This window comes from Agelaius tricolor, unplaced genomic scaffold (genome assembly GCF_023055355.1).
Source record: "Agelaius tricolor isolate 1412-34295 unplaced genomic scaffold, bAgeTri1.0.p SCAF_19, whole genome shotgun sequence".
Classification (NCBI taxonomy): Eukaryota; Metazoa; Chordata; class Aves; order Passeriformes; family Icteridae; genus Agelaius; species Agelaius tricolor.
This window is the reverse complement of record NW_027269279.1, coordinates 4,832,223-4,857,557: the sequence shown is the minus strand read 5'-3', so window position 1 is coordinate 4,857,557 and position 25,335 is coordinate 4,832,223. Positions and strand designations below refer to the sequence as shown.

The following is a 25,335-nucleotide window of genomic DNA, read 5'->3' as shown; positions in this document are numbered from 1 at the left end:
TGCAATAGCAAGGGAAGATGCATCAGTGCTGTGACACACAAAACACACCTAGTAGCTTTAGTTTACTGTAAAGAATGGGCTGCTCAGAAATCCCTGATGGGCAAACATGAGTGTCCTGCATTTTAGGACTTGCTATGATTTAACAATGCCTTTGCCTCCCTGGCATGAAACTGCACCAGCAGCACGAGGTGCCCAGACCACAGCCAGCAGCACAGAGAGCACTGCATCTACACATGGGTGCTAGCAAGCCAGGTGGATAGGGGTGAAGATGCTAAGACAGGCCTTTCTCCCTTCCTGCTGACATCCTTATGTCAGCACCACATTTTAAAGGATATCACAACTCTACCACATCATGGTACTGATGTCAGTGCCATGATTGAGACAGCAAAGTAATTACAAGTGTCTGCTTTTGTATGCTGATTGCTTTCCAAATAGATCTTCTCCATTCCAAATAAATCCACTATGGATTAACATTTCTCCTACTTGTTCACTACCTAGAATGTATTTGATTAGAAAAGCGTGATCAAAACTCTGCTTGACCATTTTTCAGCACTTCACCATTTTTCCTCATCAGGGAGAAAAATGTATCCATTAGTTAACCTTTTCAAACACATTCTTTTTGTAGTCTAATTCAAAGAAGGATTATAAAAAAATCGTCAGACTCGGCATGTGAATAGCTTTTTGTGAGCACAGGGAACAAGCATTCATATATCAGAACATCAGCATGGGGAGATAAGGGAGCTGTATACTGAGAGCTTATCTGAATGCAAGATCAGCCCTGTGAAACCAGCATAAACATCAAGGACAGAATCCATATATTGATGTAATTCTTAGTGCTACTGGTGCATTTGTGTGAATTTGCAATTAAATAAAGCTTATTCCTTACAAAGAAAACAAGAAGGATACAATTCAAGGTCTATTGAGATCAGTGAGAATTTTTTTTCATTGCATTTGAATATAGCTCCCTTTCCCTCCCTCCCAACGTGTCTACCCGAATATTAAGAAAGAAATTACCTGAAATTTGTTTGTACTACTTTTAAACAGACCAAGAATTGAATTCTCAATTCTCTTAGTCTGCTTTCTAAAGCAGCAAATCCAAAGCTCTCCTTTCATCCACAGCTAACATTTAATGTATTTAAATCCACATTAGTTTTGTACCAAATAAAGTCATAGGAAATACCACAAATAGATGTGGGTGACAAATTAACTGATGCAGGCAACATAACTTTGAATTTCCTGACTTTTAGGCAATTAAAATATCAACTTAATTGTTGGATCTGTGTAGCTTCTCTCATTTTAATATGTAAATCAGTCTCTATTACGCTATAGCTCAAAGAATGTGTGACTCTGCTTACTTGATTAGGCTGGGAATTGCTGGTCCTGCTGTCACTATGTTTACACTCTAGTGACAACTTTGCACATCAAATTCACATAATGCAATGTCATCAACTTACTCATCAAATACAAACTTCTTAAATACAGCCGCCGCTCTAAAATACTGAACCTTATTTTACTTCATTTACAGCTCCTAAATAATCAGCCTAAGTGAAAAGAAAAACTGGAAATTCAACTGCACAACAGTATTTCTCAGAAAAAAACAGCTTCCCACAGTCAGGGAGATGAAGCAGAAAAACAGTCCATGCCAAAAGTTATCCTTTGGCTACCAAATTTTAGTTGCATGTTGCCCCTTTAAAATGTGGTACAAGGAGACAAACTTTATTTCTCAGTCTCCACACATTCACCCCCTCTCATTTAGGATTCAGTGTTAAGGAGCCCTGATATATCCTGTGAAGACAGTCAGATGTCAACTCCTGGCCACCTGTAAATTGATACAAGGACTCCAGAGAAAAGCAGCAAACTCAGTCATTTTTTTCCTATTATGAGCTGATCACAACAGGAAAACCATCTTGGACAGTATGGAGTGGGAAAGTGTAAATAAGTTCAGTATTTTCCCATTCCTGCAATCTTTCCTCAATCCAATAAGCAGCCCCAACCAAGGGGATGTTCGCCTTGCCAGCACAAGGCTTTTTAAGACTTCCCAGTGTCCTTGACACCCTTGCAAAGTTCCTCCACTGGATTTCTACCACTCTACTGGCTCACAGAGGCATCAGGCTTTAATTTCCAGGAGAAACAATACATTGACAAGATGCAGAGCAGAGATCTGAGGCTCTCTGCTGCCGGAGCGCTCCGCCACGCTGGCAGGCTGGATTTTCTGATGTCAGGGAAATCGTGTTGGCCTGAATTGGAGACATCAGCACAAGCCTTTCTTCTCAATCCTGCTGATGAATGAAAGAGCATTTTCAATTGTGTACATCCAGAGGCCTTGTGGCACATCAGGACTAATCAAAAGCTGCTCCATGATGCCAAGTGCTGTCAGAGGCAGCTCACAGCACAGCCCCGCAGGAGCCAAAGGGCAGCTGCAGATAATGCTGCATTTCCTCCCCTTCAGGGCTGGAGACATCTAGCAGGAGCATCCCAGCCACCAAGGAGGCCACAACCAAGCAATGAGAGATCAACTCAAATACCCCAAAACAGAAATGCCAAAGTTTACCAGCAACAAAGCTCAACAGGCTGCTGGCCTGTCTCTGGTTGATAAAGAAACCATCAGCACAGAGGGACATTGAAGAAGCTGAGGGATGTAGAAGGACTGTGGCCACAAAGGGTGTTACCTTTCATGTGGCAGTTTCTGTACAGTACAAATTTGGTGGTGTTTTACAAGGATTGTTGGAGTGGGAAGGATTTAAAACACAGAGAGAAGGGTTTTGGATCCTTCTGCAGCTCATTGACTTTCTTCCTTGCAAAGGCTCTGAATGTCCCATGAGTAAAAATGAAGGAGCACAGCTACTTCTGGGGGCTACTTCTGGTAGTGAGAGCAACTCTTCCACATGCTCACTTTGTATTTCACTCAGCTACTGATGGACTGGGAACTGGAATCCCAAGTAATCAGGCTTAAAAATACTGTTTCAATTGCCAGTTTTTCCTTCACAGCCACATACAGAAGGAGAAAGAATACTCCTTGTCAGCCCAGGTTTCTCTACACATTTTCTCTTGATTTATCTGCTCCCTGAAATCTCCTCTAACCTTGCTCTCTGCCCATCTGTAATGGTTTCAGCTGCCTCTAACCTTCCCACCTACCTCAGCAGAGGCAGCCTCTTCTTCCCCCGATGTAACACCACACCTGTACGGTGTCAGGACTGAGTAAGGAAAATGCATTTGCCCAGGAAACCAGCAGCTTTCTCCTCAGCTGTATTTTCTTGCAGTGGTACTCATTTCCATTACACCCAGACTCAAGTCAGGATCAATAAGCCCAGAGAATCTTCCCTTGGGAGCCTCCTTCCTCATATTGCTACAGAAACCATTGCAGATGTTGTCACAGTTGTGTTTAAATTTGGTGCTCCTTATCACATATACATTTTTATTTTCTTTTCCATTTCCTTCTCTCTCACAACTCATTTTACTATTTTTTCTTTGCAAAAATGTTTTTTTTTTATGGAACAAAGCTTCTACTTCTACTAAATATTTTGTAATCCATTTCTACACAGTGCCTAGGAAGAGGGCAGAAGTGTACAAAAAAACACTTGTAGGACTTGCTGGAGCTATATGGAAGTATTATGTGGGTTCACAGGCTGCCTCTTAGAAAAACAGAAATATTGAGTTCTCCAAGGACTTCAGACGTGAAAGTGGTAGAAAAGGAGGGCAGGAAGAAATCCTGCAGCTTTTTTTGCTCTTTGTGAAGAGCTAAGTATAGTCTGGATAGTAACCTTTGACTGACACCAAGTTTTACACATTCACCAGCTACAACAGAACTACTTTACAGAATTTATTACAAACCTCTGGCTCCCTGGGCAGCAGACAGAGCCTGAAAGTCCTAACAATGTCTCAGTGGCACCTCCCATCCCAGTTTCACAAGAAGCTGCAGGCTTCAGGCATCCTTGGGGGTTTGTTGGGTCAGCAACCTTTGGCCCTCTCACAGCACACAGATTACACTGAGCTCAGGGCAAGCCTCTGCTTGTTCAACAGACTCGTGGCATCTTGCCACAGGCAGGGCACACTGCTTGCAATATCCTCAGTGCTGCATGACTTCATATCTGTGTTATCTCCAACAAGAAAAAAACCTTGGGAATCTTTCTGGATGATGAATACTATATAAGATTAAAGCAATTTTCTTTTAAGACCAGAAAACAAATTCAAATTCAAATTCTTCCAGCCCTTTTGAGATACTGGACTTTCATTCAAGCCAGAACCTTTATAGGTGCCTGCAGTGACTTCAGTAGTGCAGAACATTTACCATCAAAGGTACTGTTGCTAAATCAGAACACACAAAAGCTTCAAGGTATTTTCCCCTTACAGCTGCACTGCCCAAATCCATTGACACCATTTATGGACTCTCCCCTCACCACTGTAACCCTGTCAATATGAAGTACAGGAGATCACAACTCTGCTAGAGTTATTTATGAAACCAGGTATATTTAGCAGTACCACCTGGCTATCTCTAGTACTGGGCTGAGACAAAGGGATATGGATAATAATGAAGGGAATCAGAGTAAGCTCTATTTAAACTATCAGCTTATTCCCAGTCTTAATATACAATTCAGGTCCCAGACTGGTCTAAATGTCTTGCAGAAGAGAAAGTAGCACCATAAAAACAATAATAAGGAGAATTAGCTGGGAGCTGGAGGGATTGCCCCACAGAGGCTGTGGAGTCAGCACAGGAGGGCAGACAGCTCCCAGTGGGTCAGGACTGCTGCTAATAACTCATCCCTTGTGCTGCTGTCCATGTCATTTGTGGTTTGCACACTGATGCTGTGCAGCATCTCGGATGCAGGTAGCAGTAGGGGAGGATTTCTTCCCCCATCAAGGATATGTGGCCATCTCTGGAGTGAAAGAGGACAGACCTTCATCAGTGCACAGCAAAGCACCAGAGGCAAAGTCAAGCTCTTTATTAACTTCAGATGAAATTGGGATATGCAGAAAGCAATTTACTGAGATACAGGCAGGGCACAAAGGCTAACATCCTGCTTTTAACAGAAGTCCCTTAACATCTGAAGGCAGCAAATGCCCTGGACCTTTGTGCCTCTTTAGAACAAAGGCAATTCCTTCAGTATGAGTGAAGGGGAACTGGCAGGTTAAAGATAAGTGACAGAAGGGTCACCTAATGAGTCCTTCCTGTGCTTCAGGGTGAGGCTGAAGGAGAGCTGCCCTCTGTGCACTCACCTGGCCCAAGCCCATTTGACCAGTGGGATGCTGAGAGCCCTGGCACAAAGTGAGGAATGGAGGCTGCAGAGCCACGTGTGCACCCACCAGCAGCTGAGGTCAGGGAAGGATCCTCCATCAGGTGGACTTGGTTCTCATTCACAGGTGCAGCCCTCATCATGTGTGGATTCCCTACACAGATGGCAGGAAGCACCAAGGCTTCCAAGCACCAACAGCTCAGACAACTGTGGATGGAGAACAGCAACTTCTAAATTCCATCTGCTCCTTTTTTGTCACCTTCTGTACTCAGAAACACATTCATCAGAAGCACAGGCACAGTGGGACAGTGACAAATTTTACCGTCTCTGGCTTGTCACTTCAACAAGATTAGATTATTTTAATATTAATTCATTACCCAATTTAAACCCAATTAAATAGATTTTACAAGGCCCTGGCATGGCTGTGATGCTGGGGACAGCCCCTGCTGAATGCCAGGTGTAGCATCTGTGTTAGGGCCAAACACCTGCCTCAGAGTGAGATTTCCCCCTTTTCCCACTTTTTCCCTATCAAGGGGAAAAGGACACTGAAACCATTGAGATGGATGAACAGCTTTTCTTTTTGATGGGATTATGCTTAGGAAAATAGTTCCAAAGTTCTCCACAGATGGTTGAAATCAGAGTTGATTTCCCCATCTTCCTTCCTGGTAGGGGTGCCAGCCTCTCTCTCACCAGAAAGAATATTAAAAGCACTTTTCCTCTTTCTCACAGGGAGAAGCTACATGAAGAAAGGAGCACTCTGGTGTAGCTATGGGATAGCAATAAATCATGAGAGCTCATGGAAAATTTGCATTACTGCATTCTTTTAGTCAGGAACCAGCTTCCATGGATCATCCATTCCTACCTTCAGATACATTACCTTTAAGATAAAAACACAAATGGAGATAAGAAGCACCTGAACCATTCTCTCTCATTTCTACCTATGCTTTGTTACAAGTCATTACTTCTCCAGCTCCCTATTAGCTGCCACCTACATACTTGCTTGCAACTAAGACCCAAATCCATCTTCAACAGGTCTATCAAGACCCCACAGGGCAAAAAAAGAAAGATCTAAACAAAAATGGCCTGGAGAGAAATGGGGAAAAAATAGGAAAAGCTATGAGATGGAAGAAAAAAAAAGTAGAAGATGCAGACTGAAATACAGAAGGGGCACTGAAGGAAAGGTGTGAAGAGCATGGGAAAGGGAAATGCAGAACTGGAACAGATTTCAGATCTGTGCAGCAATGCCCTGTGCCACCTTTCCAAAGCTGTCACAATCTGCATCCCTGTTTCTGAGGCAGGAGGACTCGAGCCTCTCCCCAGATGGCTGCCTGACCTTGGTGCTCCCTGCTCTTACACAACCCAGCAGAGGAGCACAACACTCACAGAGCTCACACCCTGAGCACAGCACCCACAGCCCTGCTCCCCAACACCCCAACACCCTGCTCTGCCAATCTGTATTTTGGAAAAGGACAGGATGTTGTTATAGCTCTCCATAGGTCCCCATCTGAACAGAGACTATTATGGCATAAATGAGAGGAAAGGGCCACTGAACCATGTGGCAAGTTGCCAGGCTGTGCTGCAGCCTCCAGCAGTTATGCTCAAAGAGATTTAAAGTCCAGCATAACCTTGATTTTTAATAGAGTCACATTTAATGAGCTTTAACGTCCACAGTAATAATTTTCTTATTACCTACGCAGGAGTCGGAAATGCAATCAGAAGAAATGTGCTGCACTCCAGTCCAATGAAGGGATTTAACAATGGCCAACACATTATTATCAAAACCATCAACATCATTGTCCTTAATGCCTTTTTTTGGTTGGTATAATTATAATTCTGTGAACCATAAGCAGAGCTGTTGCATACCACATAAGCTTGCTGGATGCATCAAACCTGGCTGGCTGGAGGCCACCCAAATCCCTCACCTTGCCAAGCAGCCAGTCAGGTTATATGGCAAAACAGGACAATAAAATCTTACAGTTACCTCTATCTGTCTAAAGGCAAAATGCAAACTTACATATGACCTCTGCTGTCCTCCCAGCTTTTATCCACACTCTTCCTACTCTGTCCTTGCTCTCTCTTCACCCCATTCTGCTCTGACACCAGGGACCTCCCACCTCAAAAGCTCAGAGAAGTGAATTTGCCTCCTGTGTGTATCACATGAATGAGCAAGATAAACAGATGGGGACTGCAGCTGACAGAGAGGGGTGCAAGAAAAACTCCAATTCTTGTTATTTTTGTACAGAAACAGCTTCACAAAGCTCAAAGAAATTCGCTCCCTTATCATGCACAACAAACCTCCCTCCCTGGGGTAGCCAATTGGACAGTGACAAACAAAGCAGAGGGAGTTTCTGCCACACGCTCCCCACTTCACACCTTGAAAATACACTGAAGCAGAAGGCATGTGGCAGCTGTTCCTGTGGGCAGAGCTAAGAAAAAGCAAAAGCTGGATCTTCCATGTCTTATCCAGAAGGAGACAGTGTGATTTTCTGGCCACACGAATCCATGTTGTTGAGCCACTGCTGAACAGCTGCTGTATCCACGCTGTGGATGCAGGATGGAGTCAGTGCAGAAATGGATGCAGCCTGCACAGCACACTTGATCAGCTGCCCCCAAGCCACTGGAAGCTCTCCCTGCTCCAGCAAGGAGGCCAAATCTGGCATTCACCTTGCTAAATTAAAGCCAGCTCAGAATAACCCAGTAACCTTGTGGTCAGCACTGTAACATCCTCAGCATCTCTTCACATCCCAACATTTGCATCTGACTATGCTGCTGAATGCTCCCACAGCAGAAATGAGAGTTTAGGTGCATTCATGGCAATGTGCCCTGTGCATGACAGTGATGCACATAAGCACATGAACTACAAGGAAAAATGCCCAAGATGTCTCCACATAACCTGGCTTCCCATACCTTCACCCTGTCCTCAAAGAGAGTCATCCACAGGGCTGCTCCAGCCTTCAACAGCTTTTTCCCATTTTGTTTACAAGAATCACTTCCAGATGCACTTATAGGCACTCTGAGAATCCAAAGGGCCCTCCTGTGACTTTGGTAAATGACACTGAAGTACTTCCCACCCTTCTAAGTTCTGAACCTGCTGCTCTCTTCCATCTGAGCTGGTTACCAGAAGTCAGAATGATGTAGCTTGGGACTGGGGTAAAAGGCAAAAAAAAAAAGCATCACATACATGAGGCTGGAAATACCCTAAAACCCAGAGAGCTGTTTGTTTTCCTGTTGGAATCAAAGGCAGGAGAGAAAACAGCTTTAAAAATGCATCCTTTGTGAGCTAACGACAAACCTGGTAACATCCCAGCACAGAGGCACCTCACAAACAGCTAAAAGCAGCTGCACAGAAAGGCAGCAGAATAATAATTCTAACACATGACAGGAGGCACACGTGAGGAGCACATTTCCCCAGAAGAGCTGGTCTAATTACTGCAGATGATACCCCAGAGGTTCATCCAGCAGTGACAGAGGCACGGGGCTGACCCCAGCTCTGCAGCCTCTCTGCCCCTGCCCTCCCTGGGCGCTGCAGCCCCTGGACCTGCAGCATCAGATGTGCCTGGCACTCGGGGCATAAGGACAGACAAGGGCACTGGGCAGCTGCATCTGCTGCAATTCAAACACCTAAAACACAGTGCATTTCAAATCCAAATTGCAATGCAAGAGCTGTCCCCAGGAACTGCCCACTGGGGGTCTGAGACTGGAAGCTCCTGCAGACAATGGTTTTTTTTTAAATGTTTGCCAAGTGTTTCATGCTTATGCATCTGTTAGAGCAGCCACTAACAGGAGTGACAGAACTGTCACTTACTTGTAACATGCAGTGAGCTCTTCACTTTATAAACCACCCCATCTGCACTTCTCACCATCATATTTTTAAGGCTATATAGTACCACAATCCAGTATGAGATGCTGGAACAAACACAATCTCAGCAGTAATAAAGTGTCATTGTTTGAGCGATGGGAACACAGACAAGCTACTTTCTGAGAATTTCTGTTTCATAAGAGAGAGAGATGTTTTCTTCTGTGGATTTTCTTTAAACCAGGGCTCTGCCCTTTTGTGGGTATGAAGCCTCCAGCACTTGTGACCTTTGGGAAAAGCCCTGCTCTTTCAGTCTCATCTGAGGGAGGATCCTGACCTCCAGATGTTGACCAAGTACATGCATTGGGACACACCAGGTTTGCTCCACACAGACCTTCAGTTCTCTTTTATTTTTCTCTTCTCTAACAAATTGTTTTGAGGCCATAAGAGAATTACAGCAGTAACTTCTCCAGGGATTTTCAGCATAACTTGGTTCTGCCTGGTCCCTCACAGTGTTACAGGTGATGGCTTAGGCTTTATTGATATCCTTACCTTGATTTTCAGAGTCTGAGAGCATGTCTGAAGGTGCTGATTTTTGGGGTTGCTGTACTAAAAAGTCTCACTCAGGTATGTGAAAGGAAGACAGACTGTACTGGAGTGCCACAGATTCTGTGAAATGTATTTAGCTCAGTGAAAGATGTACTCTGCTTTCATGGAGTATTGAATGTAGCTGTGATTAATGGGGCACATATACACTGATAAACAATATTAATTTGTTTTAAGCCAGGTCTGAAAAGATTTCAACCACTTGCTTCCCTGCAGCTATGAAAGTTATTTCCTGCTGTCTGTACTACCTCAAGGGCTAAACCAGCCCTGAAAGGAAGGAAATATTTCCTTTCACTCTGTTGGCAGCACCAGCCTATGAAGGCTGTTGTATTGGTATTTCATTCATCATGAGCAAATGATATGAATTATTATTATTTAGCCTTACCACCTACCCTCTACCACACTGCCACAGGATTGCCACCTCACATCCCCTCTCTCCTGCATCAACCCAGCTTTTTTCATTTTCCATATAACCACTCCATCAAACACACTGTCTGCAATGCCTCCATCTGCTCCTGCACTCAGTTCCTCTGGCAACACGGATTCAGAATAAATGCATCCCCAGGAGCAGAAGCCAGCAGCCTACCTGCAACTTCTTGTGGGGACTGGAAAGCCCCAACTCCCTCCAGACTCCCAGAGACGGAGCCGCCTCCTTTGAGCACCCGCACGAGCTCCCGCAGCCGCTCGCACTCCTCCTGCAGCTGCTGCTGCTCCTCCTTGCGCTGCTGCTTGGCCAAACTCATGGGGTTCATGCTGAAATGGACAACTTTGGTCCTGCTGGGGTCGTAGTCACCCTGGGGGGCAGGAAAAAAAACAAAACCAAAAGCACATTGAGTAACTGATCCAACCTCCAAGCTCACCCGGCCTGTGTCACCCGGTGAAATAAAAAAATGTTACAGCAGAAATAAGGTGACATTTATGCAGTGACAAGGTTTTAGTACAACAGTTGAAGGCAGCCAAGCCCAGTGTTGTTTCTCCTTCTCTTGCTATTCCATCTTTAAAAAGCCCCTGAAACAAAGGTTGAAACAAGGCAAAGAAACAACAAACAAACAAAAAATAACCAAACCAGAAAAAGCCCACCGAAACACCCCACTTATAACAGAACTCATCCCCTGGCTGATACTTCCACAGTGAGATTTAACTCCAGAAATGAAGTTTTATAGCTGTATTTAAAATCTCTTGATAGCAGGAGATTATAATGAACACCCAAACACACCCTTAAACTACAGCAGGACACGCAGTGCCAGCCTGATTTATTGCTCATATGAGCCAGCAACATCCATGGCATCCAAAGGTGGAGTCATTAGCAAGTTGTATCAGCTCATCCCAAGCAAGGGAACAGATACTCCATTCCTTTTTTCTCAAAGGAGAATTGTATTTACAGCAGCTTAAATAGTCAGTCAAGCCCTAAGATGGCAAATTAATATTCTTTCAAAGCGAGAGGAAAACACTGATGTTTCATTTGTGATTTCAGAGAGACAATTTTCATATAAACTACAGGAAGCCTCACAACCATAAATGTAGTAAAACATGTGCTAACGCTGGCTGCCACGGCACTCTGCCCAGCTGAAACCCTATAGCAGTGCCTGCATAAAAAGCTATTTTATATGGTAATATTTTTCCTCCAATTAAATCTCGGGACCTAAAGTGATTTTGTAAACATTAATTAACCCTCAAGAGCAGCATGAGGTAGGTATTATCCCAATTTTATAATTTCATTTCCATTAAAGATGTGATAGAGCTTTATGTGGGGTTTTTTCCCATGCAAACCAGAGCAGAGACTGAGTGACTTCATCCTGCACTGCTGGTCATTGGTGGTAAGAGACCCCAGAATATCCCATTCCCAAATATAATTTATTAAAAATACTCTCTATTCTCATAATGTGAAGCTCTTCATCAGGCAGTGAACTGCTGAAACTCACTGCCCCAGAGCCTGGCAACAGACACACAACAGCATCAAAAATGGGTTGGACAAATTCAAGCACAGCAGCTCCATAACTGGGCCATGGCAGGGCAGGACATGTGAGAATCTTCCAGCATCTCTGGTTGCTGGAAAAGTGCTGGAGAGCATGGACAAATCTGTGGGCTTTCACAGAATAACAGCTTCTATCTACCATTGTGGTCAAAGATGCTCTTCTGGGATTTTCTTCCCAGAGATAAAAAAGAGGGGTGTGGTGGTTCCTCATAACTACTCTGAGAAATCAGTTTGGCCACAGCTGTGCATCTGCTAGGAGAGAGTCACTGTTCCACAGGGTAAGTGTGAGTCACAGAGGAAGGAGGTCACATGAGTATGTCCCAGGCCATGAAGGGGTGGGAGGAACTCCCAGAGGTCTGCCCTGGTCCTAGAGCTCCCTCCAGGGAGCTGGGAAGAGTCAGGCATGGAAACCTCAGGTCCCCTTCCCAGGTGTTTGCAGTCCCCACAGTCAGGACTATGCGGTCTCCCAAGCCTTGGCCACACACTGAGCAGGTGATGCACGTTCTCCTACTGCCCAAGCCTCATTTCAGTGAGCTCAGGAACACCTGGGAGGGCAGCACTGCCCTGCAGCCCCACAGCAACAGGGCTTTGTGACCCTATTTCCACAGCCAGACTGAGACAAATCTCCCTTAATTGCCAATCAAGCAATTCAGACCAAAAGAAGAAATTATCCCACCATCAGCCTTGATCAAAAGAAATTCAGGTGAGACCTGAAGGACACAAGCAGCATGTTGGAGATATCAAACAGAGGGAGAAGGAAGACAGCTGCAACACCAGCTCATTAGATATATTTTCCCCAGCACACACTGGCATTTACAAACCTGCTTTTGCCAGCTCGTTACCTTCTCCTGCTATTTGCACTCCAGGACTCCTCCAGACAGGTCAGGGCACTCCTCACTCTTGTGTTTGTCTATTAAGGGAAGAGATTCAGCTCCAAAGTTTGCAACAGGGCTTACTCTGGCTGCTAGGAGGATGCTCCAGTGTCAGCTGTGGATCTCAGTTTTCCTTGGGCAGCTGCTGGTGCTTCTGACCAGCTGGGAAGGGCCCTGGCCCTGTCTCCCTTGCCAAGGCCAGGCAGAGCTCCCAGCTCCTCATCCTGGCTGCCAGCACCATTCCAGCTGCAGTGCAGGGATCCACAGCAGCAGGATCCCTGTGTGAGGAAAGCCTTGCACACCTGGAGACTGCAGCTCCCTCCCTGCCAGGGCTGCTGTAACCCACACTGCACCAATCTTTTGATTCTGCAGGTTATTTACCCTTTTCCATCATCTCTCTGGCCTTTCTACAAAGCTCTGCCATGAAGCTGCAGTGCTTTGGCTCTTACAGATCTTTCAGACCGTTTATCCTCTCCTTTCCTAACATGCCCCCCTTGAAAAATCTTGCTGTAAAACTCATCACCAGGACTCAGCCTTATTTTCAGGGTTCACCAGCTCTCCTCAGCACATCAGTCTGAAGCTTCACTGAGACAAGAGAATCTCTTAAAAGCCCACAGTGCAATGAAGGCAGTGGCAGAATCCATCTCATTTAACATTTCTGGGAGATCACTAACATATTTGCTATGCTACTCACATTTTTGGGCTAGGGGCAGTAGCTTTCTCTTTCTTCTACACAGCACACATCAAACCAGTACATTTCTCCCTACAGCTAAAATATTAGTGCAGCTGGTTTATATTACAGCAATGCCTAAAAGAAACCAAGTGAGACAGGGATCCCAGCGTGCCAGGTCCTGTACAAACCCCACAAGGAACTGCCAGCTAAAGCCCAAAAAGCAGACAACAAATCCTAGAGGTGCAGTACGTGAGGGGAGTGCAGCTATGGAAAGATGCAGCCTCTGGTTCCAGGTTCCTCAGCAGCATGGCAGAAAGGAAAACACATCTTCAGAGCTGCTCCTCCTCCTCACCAGACCATGCTGCCACCTCACAGTCGTACCAAGCAGCCTCCAGGAAATTTACTGGCACTCTCTGGAGTTTCAAATAAACACAGGAAGCTTTCCATGGAAACGGCTCAGACCAGAGGCAGTGTCTGATGAAAGCGATGGGTCTCATGTGTAGGTAATACAGAAAGTCAAAACAGTATCACAGCTTGGGACATTTGGAGTGTTTTCCCCAAATTTCTGAAGGTTGAGGGTGACTTTGGGTCATGAAAAGGACCCAAAGGGTTGGCTCTATGAAGACCCATGGCTGGAAACAGCTAAATATAAGAGACAGCAAAGTAGCATTAAAATCTCACTAGCATTTGATGGACATGAAGCCCTAATGTTGGTAGGAAATCAGAGACTGAAGAAAGCAAACATCATCCTCCTGGAATCCCTTTCGTTCTGGAAAATGTAAATTGCTGTTTTTCTCTGTCAACTGCACTTCCACCTACAATAAATTAGTCTTACTGATCATAATTTTATCCTTTCATTTGTGCAGCAGAAGCCTGGAGAATTGTTTCAGGCACTGGGAGAGAAGACCTAAAACAGATTTTCCCATTTAGAAAATAATTTCTAATCTTGGGTGACTGAAGAGGAAGACCAAACAGTGGCATTTGAAAGGCAGGCACAGAAGAGACAGCCACGTTCCTTGAACAGGAGCTGGGACTCCCCAAACAGCTGCCCAGGCACAGCTCCAGATGCTGCTTCTGTGCTGAACCAACACATGCAAGGAGGTATTGCTTAGCAGAGTTAAAAAGCATCTTATAACAAATGGTAATGTATCCCTGGTTTCTCCAAGAAGTGTGAAAATCGTGCTGCAGGTTTGGAAACTTGGCCTGAATGTGAGGTTTGACCAAATCCACTTAAGCTCATGGTGCCTTTAGACGGAAATGTGGGACATTTGGGCAATGCAATCAATGTGTGACCTACAGAGCTCTGTTGGAAAGCCATCCCATCCCTGGCTCATTCAGCAGTAACTTGGTAGCTTGTTTTGCTCATCAGCCCATCATGGCCAGCATCTCAGAGAGCAAAGATAACACATTACTGCCAGTTTCTCAGCAGTATCCCCTCTTTACCCCTGTTTTCCAATACCTTAAGAACCTTAAAATACCAGAAATTCTACCTTAAAAACCAGAAATTGCAGAGATTCTGAAGAGTAAATTACTTGGACTAGAGAGAACTGCTGGCATTCATTGATTCTTCTTTTCAGAAATAACATTGAACAAGTAATTCAGATTTGTCAGAAAAATGTACAGAGAGCTTCAGTTTAGGGGGAAGCAATAAATACCTTGATTGATTGCAACCAAACCTGGTTGGCACCTAAAGTGAATTACTCATTCCTGGAAAGCAACATGTTAACTAGCTGATTTGGTGCTTAAGGCAGCAAAACCTTGGTTTTTTTGGCTCACAGAAGGGCACTGGACACTTAATAGAGATGATTTGTTGATTTCACATGTCAATACGCTCCATAATTTGTGAAATAATGTTGTTTTGATGCATTACCCTCAGCCTTCCAGACATCTGCCCCAGGGTTTCCACATGGGAAACTCTCTCATGAGCCACCCCCTTGCTGCTGTCCCAACTGTGGAGTCACTGTGTGAGACAAACACTGCAGATGCCACACACAAATATTGGCTTAATGCAGTATGTTCCAAACACACTCTGGCAGAACTTAGTAAGAATTTAGTAAGACTCTGGCTATCAATAAACTTTCTGACAAAAGACTATGGAAAAAAGAATTTGCAACAGGGCCAATTTGTCATCTAGAACTGAGGTACAAGCTCAAGTCAGATGTTGCTGCCTCCCCTCTCACTTCCATCTTCCAGCTTGAAAAAAAAACACCCCAGGGAGATAATTGTGCTGATGCTTTGTGTCATTTTTAAAAACTATATTATCACCAAACAGTCAGCATGTTGGTCTACGTGTTGAAATTACAGCTCAAAAACTTCCTAAGTAATCTGCCCATTAGGGAAGAATCAGTCAAGTGCCAAAGCAATGAATGAAGACAGGACTGCTTTAATCTCTGAAAAACAGAAACTTTTCCTTTAGAAGAGGAGTTGTTTAGAAGAACAATGAAAGCTGCCAGTGACAGCACCTTGAAAAGGGATGAACTTATTTTGGCATCTCTCCTCCTGGTTGTTTGAAAACTGCACAGTCCCAATTCAGCGATGTCTTTCTCAAGGAGCTATAAAAGCTTTTCTCTCTACTCCACTCACTTTCATAGGCACACAGGTAAGAATAAAGTACTTAAAACCATGTGGACCATTTTACATTTGATGAAACATTCAGTGCTTAACAACTCCATTTAAGGACTCTTCTTCTGCTGCAGGTAGTTCTGATCAGAAGGTAGAGCTGCTAGCAAAGGGAACAGTCTCCATTGGTGTGAATATGTTTATCTTCCATCACTAATGAAATTAAACAAGTCCATCCATCCCCAAAAAAGGCACTGACTGTCAGGATACAATGTCAGCAGGCACTGTGAAGGATTTTCAGCTGACTTCACATCCTCACAAGCTCCTTCTGTTAAACGCTTTGGCAAGCAAAATCATCAAAACCCATAGATGGGGCTGACATGCACTTAAGTACCTCATTTTTTCAGTCTTGGTATCTATCAGCCTTAAAAGATTGTGATTTCTGAGCAGCACAATAAATTCTGGTGGAGCATATGGACAGCTGAGCTTAATCACTGCTGGCTGGCAATACAACAGCTTGTGCTTGGCCCTGCTGAGAAAAGGCTGGGGATTGGAAGCTCTTCAAGGAACGGAAAATTTCCTCCTCACGCGACTCTCAGGCACAGTGAGGGCCACCCAAACACTTCTGCCTCCTGAGCTGAGGAATTTCTTCCCATGATGACTTCTTAAGAGAGAAATCTCCAAGGTTTCTGGGCTGGGACAGGTTATTCAGTACTGGAGAACTTAAATAGAAATGATTTAAGGAGCTTAGTAGATTATATCAGCTTTAAATGGGTCAGTAGTTACCTTGGAAGAATTGTTGAAATAAAGACTGCATCTAGCTGTAGGAGACAGATGGGAAAGTTTCTTATGTACAGATATAAAACATAAAGCATCAGTTGGGGGGATGGTGGAAGAGACGTGTTTGAAAAGCATCCAACTGGCCAGGGAATGCTCTTGCTTCCATTTACTACCTCTTGTAGGAACAAGAGTAGCTTAAATTGTAAACACTAACACACAGCAGGTAATTGGGTATATGCAAGTGGTCAATGTCCAAAACTGAACTTTTGAACTCTCGAGCAGAGGATGGTACTTCACTGCTGGCACAGCCTGGTGGATTTACACTTTGGTAAATCCTGGACTAAAACAGAGGGGGCACATCCTGAATCCCCCAAAGACAGGACAAAATGGGACAAAATGTTACTCAAGGTTTCTGGCTGGTCTTTCGCTGTGTCAGGCTCCAGCTACTGAATTCTCGCAAAATCCAGATTTCTGATGCTAGAAGATCTGAAACTTCTTTTGGGAACCTGCAAGCTTATTCTTGGGATTCAGTGCCTCCTCCTGACTATGAATCCTTTACACAGCTCAAGCATGCCTTTCCCAAGGCTTGTGGTTTCTGGAATGACTGTCTGGCTTCACTGCAAACATGTGGTATTTGTGGGTAAACACCCACACAGGCTTTGCACACAGCTAATGAACACCCCGTTGCTTCCACTGAATTATGAAAGCAGACAAGTCACATATCATTAGAAGTTGTCTTTGAATGTGTTTATCTTCAGCTTACAGTTAATGGCTCAGCATTTATGTCAAGAATTGTCTGCTGTTAGTCCTGCATCAATAGCCATCGGAAATTTCACTCAAAGATGGAGAAGAAAAAAACAGCGGGAAGGCAAAATTGGAATTTATCACCTGAAAGGCACATGCAAGGTCCCCAACAACTACAGCTCTTGTTGTAGCTTATTAACTAGAGTCTGCCTGGCTATTCAGGTGGGCAGCTTCTCCTGATCTTCCTAAATTTTAACTTTAACAGCTTTAAAAAAAAAAAAAAATTGGTTACTCAACTCTCTCATACAAAAGACTATTGGAGGCATTTCTGTACCCAGTACAAGGCAGCCTCAGAAAGCTTAATCCCACCTCAGGAAATGCCATTTTAATGGAAATTCTGTTTCTTGGTTTTGTTCTTTTTGTTTCTTTGCTCAGGCTCGTTAAAGTGATTAGAGTAATACCCAAAGTAAACTGCATCCCAAAGAATTCCCTCTGTACCCAGTGCACAAAGCACAGCACGCTCACCAGCCCCAGTTCCCTCTGTCACACAAGATAACCACACCAAGGGATCTTTAAAGCCTGTGGAACAGGAGCTGTATTAACAAAAATGGATTGCAAAGATGAGACAAAGCTAACTAACAAATAAGCAACAACCACCACCTGCTCCTTGTAGCTTTGCCAGTATGTGCATGCTTGACATCAGAAACAGTTGGGGGGGGAAAAAATGAAAAACAGAAGGTGCAGGATGTTGGGAAAAGGCTCATTTGTTCCCACCAGGTCCCATGGCGCTTCCCTACCCTTTTTCTCTCTCCATGGTGTTTTTTGTGTGCATCTGCACACACACAACACTGAAACCTGGCAGCAGAAATTCATTTGGGCAACCTTTCCATTGTTATCTTAGCCAGTTCTTAGCACAACACCTGCTACTTCTTCCACAAAACAGCAAGATCTTTCTCTTTGCCCAGGTGATGCTACCTCCTGCTCATACACCTTGATTCAGGCAACCTTTCACCTCTGGTGTCCTGAACACCCACGTCAGTCACTCCCAGAACAGTGGAGACTCTCTGTGCTAGCCTGAGTTGTGCCTCTTCACCCCCACTAACTCCTCCACCAGCACAACAAATTCCACATCCTTGCTCTCAGGAGCAGTGAGTAATCCCACATCACCTTCCCCTCTCCATTAGCAAGGCCACCTGGAACAGCTGCTCCTCCCCTTCTACAGGGCTTTTTCTGTTCCTTCCTGAGCAGATCTTCCACACCATCCACACTCATTGATATTCCTCCCTATGGCCTCTTTCACTGCAGCATCTACAGCAAATTAGCAGTGAGACAGGGAGGTGGTTGGAGTTAGGCTGTATCACAGACAAAAAAGCTCTAATCGCCCTAATCACACTGTTCTAACACCAGACCATATCTTTGGGTACAACATGTAACACATTTTGGACACTGCTACAATGGGAGCAATAAAATAAAATGCCTTAGCAGTGGTGTGGAAGCCCTTCAGGTACAGTTTTAAAAGGAGATCTGTTTTCTGTATCTCTTTCAAACGTGTTCTTCCCTGGAGGATGCAAGACTGTAATTTGCATTGAGCGAGGCATTCAGATGAGGTCTGGGATGCAAACAAACGTGACAAGAAGGTTAAGAGTCAGGACAGAGAGACATGGAATGGCATGAAGCTGAGATAATCTAAAAGAAAAAATGCATCCAAATGTTCACTGTCCTTTTCAATTGCTGCTCTTCCTTTTATTGAAATGGAAGAAAATCATAGTCTGCTCTAGGATGGTTTGTTACCACCTAGAGACTTGAATTCCAGGGTTTCTACACTATTTTTTTCAAGTCAAGGATTCCTGTCTTTCCCAAGAACAAAGTCCATAAAAAGTTGCTATTATTTACAGTCTAGTAGCGTGCAGAGGAGACCTGTGCTGGTTCAAAAACCTCTGATAAAGACACTGAAAATAAAAAGCACATAGGTTCTGAAAACAGCCCCAAAGAGCTTATAGTGTGAGTTATAAAAATTCCTTTTCAGAGATAAGTCTTAACTTTATATGGTGAGAAATGCTGGCTCTCACAGATCTGAATTTCAAAAAAACATTCTATCAACTTTCCCATACAAATCAAGTAACTTTGGTTGAGAATATTGTTGAGAGGTGTCAGAGCAAATCTAGGTTTTCAAGAGAAGTACACACAGTTTACCAAAAAGTTTAACTATTTCTTAGCTGCTTTCTTTTTTATTCTGCAACATGCACATAGAGTTACTGTTCAGTAGACCAGAAAGACAGGAGACACTTGAAATGAGGTTTTTTTTGTAGTATTCGCTCCAATTCAGATATTCAGCCACTCAAAGCTTTCCTTCCTGACAATGCTCTAAAAATCTTGCTTTAATGCCTCCATAATTCTGTGTTTTCTGGTAAAGCTCTACTTTGGAATGAATTCAGATTGGACTTCAAGGAGAGATCTCAGAGGAGAAAAGCAACACAAATTGGCTGTGCTAGACCAAGACCCTCAGTATCCAGATAGGAAGGGAGGAGTCAGAGTGAATTATGACAGCAGAGGTCCTGCTTTCAAGACTTTATAAAGCAAAGTGAAACTGCAATGTAATAGGATTTTCCAGTTAATGGATCTCATTAGCAAAAAGCAAAACCTCTACGGGTATTTTTTTAAGATACTATCTGGTATAAAAAGAAAGATGCATAATTAAAAATTATGTAAAAGCCTTCATGGAAGCATCAAAGTTCATCTGAGCATATAAAAGCCTGAAAAACAAGTGACAAGAAGTGCTGTCAATCACTTTATGTATTTGTACAGCAAGCACATGGCACAGGCTGGATGCTGAGGTCAGCCTCAACAGCAATGCTGAAACTCCTAAAGGCTTTAAGTGCACCAGGACATTTTGATCCTGTAATTTAATGCATATAAAGTACTATTATATGTCCTTGCACATCTAATTCCAGCCTGGCAGGGTACAAAGCAAACCCACTGCATCTGAGTGAATGAATGAGCACCCTGAGCCTTGGCTGCCCCCTGAGCTAACCCACCACCATTACCAGATCCCTGCCTCAAGCTGGAAGCATTTCCACTCAAAGAGCAAGTCAAGTTCCCTTTCCCATCACACAGAAAAGTGACAGACACAAGTGCTTTGAAGGACTCATTTCTGACAGTCTCCTGGAGCAGCTGGGCAGTGTCTGAGTGGGATTTACAGCAAATGTGTTGCAGGTTAAACAAGCTGCAGTGCAGCCTCTCCCTGCGCGGGGTTATCGCCTCCCACGCACCTTCTGCTGTGGCCAGGCAGACAGGGAAAAGGAGGGGAACAAAACATGGCCCTGCCACACACCCAGGGGAAGAGCAGCTACAGCACAACTGCCAGGTTTTATTCATTTTGTCCCTGACACTTCACAGTGATGTGGTGCTTGTCTTGCCCCTGGGGAGAGCTCATCCTCCCCAATATCACCTCAAAGTCCAACCAGGTACAGTGGAAATTCCTCTAGTAATGGGTGACTGCAGAGAGGGAAAATGAGAAAGCTTCCAACATCTCAGAAAAACATGTACCCATGTAGATACCATTCTTTTCCCCAAGCAGTCACCCACATTACTCACCAAGAGGAGTCACTGCAGGTTCCCTTTGCTGTGTTGAGCAGGCTGAACCCTCTTCTGTTTGCTCTGCTCTTTCTCAAGTAAGAGACCTGAGTGTCTAAAACATCCAAATATCGATTCAGATGGTACATTCTCTTCTATCTCCTCAGGGCAAATAGACAAATGTTTGGTTTTCCCTTCCTTTTCACCATTTTATCAGGTTAATTATTTTTTAAATTTAAGCAAGTTATAGGATCCCTGGTGAAAAGAGCTCTTTTCCCCTTCTCTAGGAGCATGAAAAAAGTCTCCTCCATCTCCATTCTCCTCCTCACCTTGTGATGATTACCTTTATGCCCCAGGTTTCCTCACCCAACTCCTTGGAGAGCTGGACTCTGCTCCCTTGGTCCCTATGCAGAAGGGCATCACTTTGTCTCCTTCCATTCCTTGAATATTAAAAGTTTCTACAGACTTGGGATTAACAAACATTCAAGATGTCCCAGGCAGTGAGAACAGGGCTGTCATGGAAGGGGTTGCTGTGCATACAAAGAAACCCTCAACAAGAAAAGTCAGCAATGCAAGGAGAATTAACAAGCACAGTTAAATAACCCTAAATCCTCATGCATATTTATAAACTACATCACATCAAAACTAAATCAATACCCTCACTAGTTACATATGGCCTGAGAAAGCAAGAGCTGGTAACTTGCTTGTGCTTTGCCCAACCAAGACAAGACCCAGAAAGTCTCCACACAGGAGTAAATTCCTGGGCTGTGAAGGGGAATCAAGCTGTAACATCACAGGCTAAGATGAAGCAGAGGGGAGAGAAGGAGCAGCCATCCACAGATGGCACAAGGAATTCACCTAAGCCTTGGCAATGGAGCAGAATTTCAGTTTAAACCCTTCTATTCCTATGACAAAGAGAAAACCACCTCTGGCAAGAGAACAGTTTTCACAATTTCAGCTCTGTAGGTGACATAACTACACCCCCCAACATTTCATACCCCACGTGCTGGGTGAGACTGTTCACATGGGGACTTCCATCAGCACAACCATCTCCTGAAACATCCCTTCTTGGCTTTCCCTGGGGGAAAATACTTCTTGGTTGCCTGCAATGCTTCAATCACCATTCATGTCTTTTCAAGTAAATGCAGTTTGAACCAAAGATATGGGGAAATGCTTTAAAAAGTCACACTGGGATCACCAACCCATTAGCAAAATGTCTCTGTCAAACATGCTAAACCTGACTTACATCACTTCAACCCCAACAACACATTTTCCTTATTCAGGCTTAGACTGCTGTGAAGTTGAGCCAAACCAAATTTGAATCTACCTTGAAATATATTTAGTAGACACAACTGTCCAATCCTCAGTGCACGACTTAATGGTCTGAAATACAACTGCCCTGCCTCCAGTTTGATTTTATTTCACCAGTTTTACGTCACTGTGCTAATGGACTGGACAGCAACCTGCACATTTTGCACATTGATGTGAAGGGGCAATGATTTTAAATTTCACTGCCAGGTTTTTCCAGAATTATGACTGCCAGGTCAATCTCTAAACTGTTAAGACCCTACAAAACCTCCTTCAAAACACAATACTTCCTGCTGTATAAAACTCAGGCTTTGATTTTTATCATCACTTTCCTCATTGCCAACATACATCACAGCATTTTTATGAAAGAAAATGGTGCATGAGGGGAAATTCTACTTTTCTGGCATTTCTCAGTGAGAACCCAGTTCTCCAGCCTTCATGTAACAATCCAGGGAGGAGAGGACAGCTCAGCCTTACACTACAGCTACCACAACATGCTGTGGTAGTTATTTCTTTGCCATTAAGTTTTAATTAGACAACACATGCATGACTTGGAAACACAGCCTGGCTGCAGATGAGAAGGATTCTTTTCAAGTTCATTTGAGCAAACCTGAAAAAGAGCCTTCCTGCTCTTCTCTAACCACAGATTTTCAGATGGCATCTTTAAGCACACAGTCACACTGAATTTCAGGGGTCAGACCACATTTGCTAGGGAGGATGCAATTTTCCTTCCTTGTAGGAACTACTTGGTCCTTTTCTATATTTCAGTTAACTGTTTTGTTTTTAATGCAATTTTAATACCTTAAAATTACTGCTACTTCAGCTGCACTCTTTGGTGGTACAGGGTCTGCTAAGGGAGCTAAAGGTATTTATTGAGTTATTTTCATGAGCAGAACCCCAAAATTGTCTTTGGTATGGAATATACTGACAGAAAGCAGGGATTTTCTGCCTGAAACTGAGAAGTAGACAAGCACCTTGGAATTCATTTGACTGAAGCAAAAAGTGGCCTCAAGAACAATGATAAACATCTCAATTGCATACATTTAGACATTTTTATCCTCCAGCAGGTCAACAGCAGAGGAAAAAAAAGATCAAGAGGGGTGATAAAAGAAAAGCACATTTGATGTTAGCAATTTCAGAAAAAAAAATTATTTTCTGTAATCACTGTGAAGGAGTACAAATCTCTGCCATCGTCTTGCTTAACAGAGCTCAACAATGCTTACATTTCACTTGAGAGGAAATATCTGTTTTCATTATTTCAGCCCACTCAATCACTCCTCCTCCACCTTCTTCTCCAACTTCAACCCTCGACTCGGATGTATTCACTTACTGGAGTTTGCAAATTGCTAATCACCCATTGGCAGTATTGATCTGCACGTTTTACTGCAGTCAGAATGAGACAGCACAGGCTGGTGAATAGACTGTGAAGACTGAAAAATGAGATTAACCAGCTCGCCTCATACAGATCGAGTTATCTGCTGCCTTGTTCGCTTTTCATGAAGCTTCCAGAATGCAGCAAACTGAATCTCCTTAACTCACAAGACAGGGCTGATACATAAGTCCATTAGAAGAAAATATCAGAAAAAGCAAGTAACACAATTTCATGGAAAACAGGTCTTGTCAAACAGACTTGAAGAGATTTCAAGTCCAGTTAACTAAGATAACTGTGTTGACACAACAGAATAGGAATTCTGTAATATATTTGCCTCGGTATCAAAATCGCATTTTCTTTTAAAACCAGCATGATGCAAAATCAGACTATGGCAGTTTTTAAATGGCCCAAAAGCTGATGAACTAATAGTGACATTTCCCTGTTACTTTCCCAACAAGAATTGCTCCTTTGGCCGATCGTATGCAGCACACATTCTCTAAGATACATAAGAAAATAATAAAACCTTACTAAAATATGCAGATAACACAAAGGCAGAATTGTAGCAAACAATAAAGCCCACAAAGATAGCTTAGAAATCTGATTGTGCCAGGCACAATCGTTCCCTATGAATTCAAATGCACCGTGAGAGATCCCAGAGAGCAGAACAGTTTCAGGCACAAAACACAGCGGGTACTTTCTGGGAGACAGTGTCTGTGAGGAGGCCACAGTTAATAACCAAGGGTTACCTCTAATTTAATGCTGTGTGGAGGAAAAAAACAAGGAACAGCCAGAATCTTTATGTATCATTGAGCAGGAAGGACTAAAGAAACAATACTGTCCCTGAAGGCAGCACTGATGAGACCCCTACAGTGATAACACACCCAGGTGAGGTGTGCAGGCGTGAGAGTGTTGTTGAAAATTAAGGAAAGTGGTGAGAAGATTTCCATGAATGATTCATGGTCTGAAAAAAAACGCATCTTCCACTGAGAAATTAATGGAAATCAAACTATTTTATTTGCTATGGAGAAGGCAGAAGCAATTTGATCTGGGTTTTCGGTGGAAATCTGACACTAAATGGTTCTTTAATGTAGCAAACAAAAGCGTAGAGAGAACCCGATAGCTTCACTTCATGGTGAAGCCAATGAAATGGAAATAATATATATTTTTAATAGGGATAGCTAACCAGGGAAACCAATACATTGTCTTGTTACTTAGTGTCTTTAAATCAATATTTGATATCTTATTAAAAAGAGTCTATGGAGCAACCACAAGTCACTGGGCAGATTTCTCTTAAAACTGTATTTTTGTGTTATATCAGACTAATGGGTATTCTTTTTGGCCATAAACCTCTTAATTCAACTCATTCCACTTCCCCCAATTCAAAAAAAGTGTCATCCAATACTTTTATCCATTCTCTCTCATATCATTAATTCCCCCTCTTACTTTATAAGCCTCCAGACAATTCTGTAACTTCAGCGTTTATTCCTCTTAGACATAACAAGAACTTAGATGTTATCACTGACAGTTTAATCTTTTTCAAGGAGAATTTTAATTTGTAGAGAAATTATATTAGAATCAATGCCTCTAAATATAAAAATACTTTCAAATATATGTTCATTTCAATATTCCAGAGTGGCAGGGCTGCTCAAATCCTCAGGTGATGGAAAATCAGAATGACACTTAAGACCCAGCCACTGAGATTTTGCTTTTTTCCCTGAAGGAAATGTCTTTCTAACAGTCATAATGACAACTTGAACATGTGGATGCTGATCCATACAGATGTAATCTGGCTCATTGGAAAATTACAAGGCTTATTTGGTGTTTAAGAGTGCAAAAAACCGGAGAA

At 43.4% G+C, this 25,335-nt stretch overlaps 1 protein-coding gene across 4 annotated transcripts in view; it reads right to left on the bottom strand.

The window, feature by feature from the left end:
* Positions 1 to 25,335, bottom strand: part of MAD1L1 (mitotic arrest deficient 1 like 1) — a 349,550-nt gene that overhangs the window by 111,493 nt on the left and 212,722 nt on the right. For all 4 annotated transcript variants that reach the window (XM_071443960.1, XM_071443961.1, XM_071443963.1 and 1 more), the window contains one exon: positions 10,220 to 10,427. In XM_071443960.1, the coding sequence (XP_071300061.1) occupies positions 10,220 to 10,427 (208 nt within the window). The remainder of the gene's footprint in view (positions 1 to 10,219; positions 10,428 to 25,335) is intronic.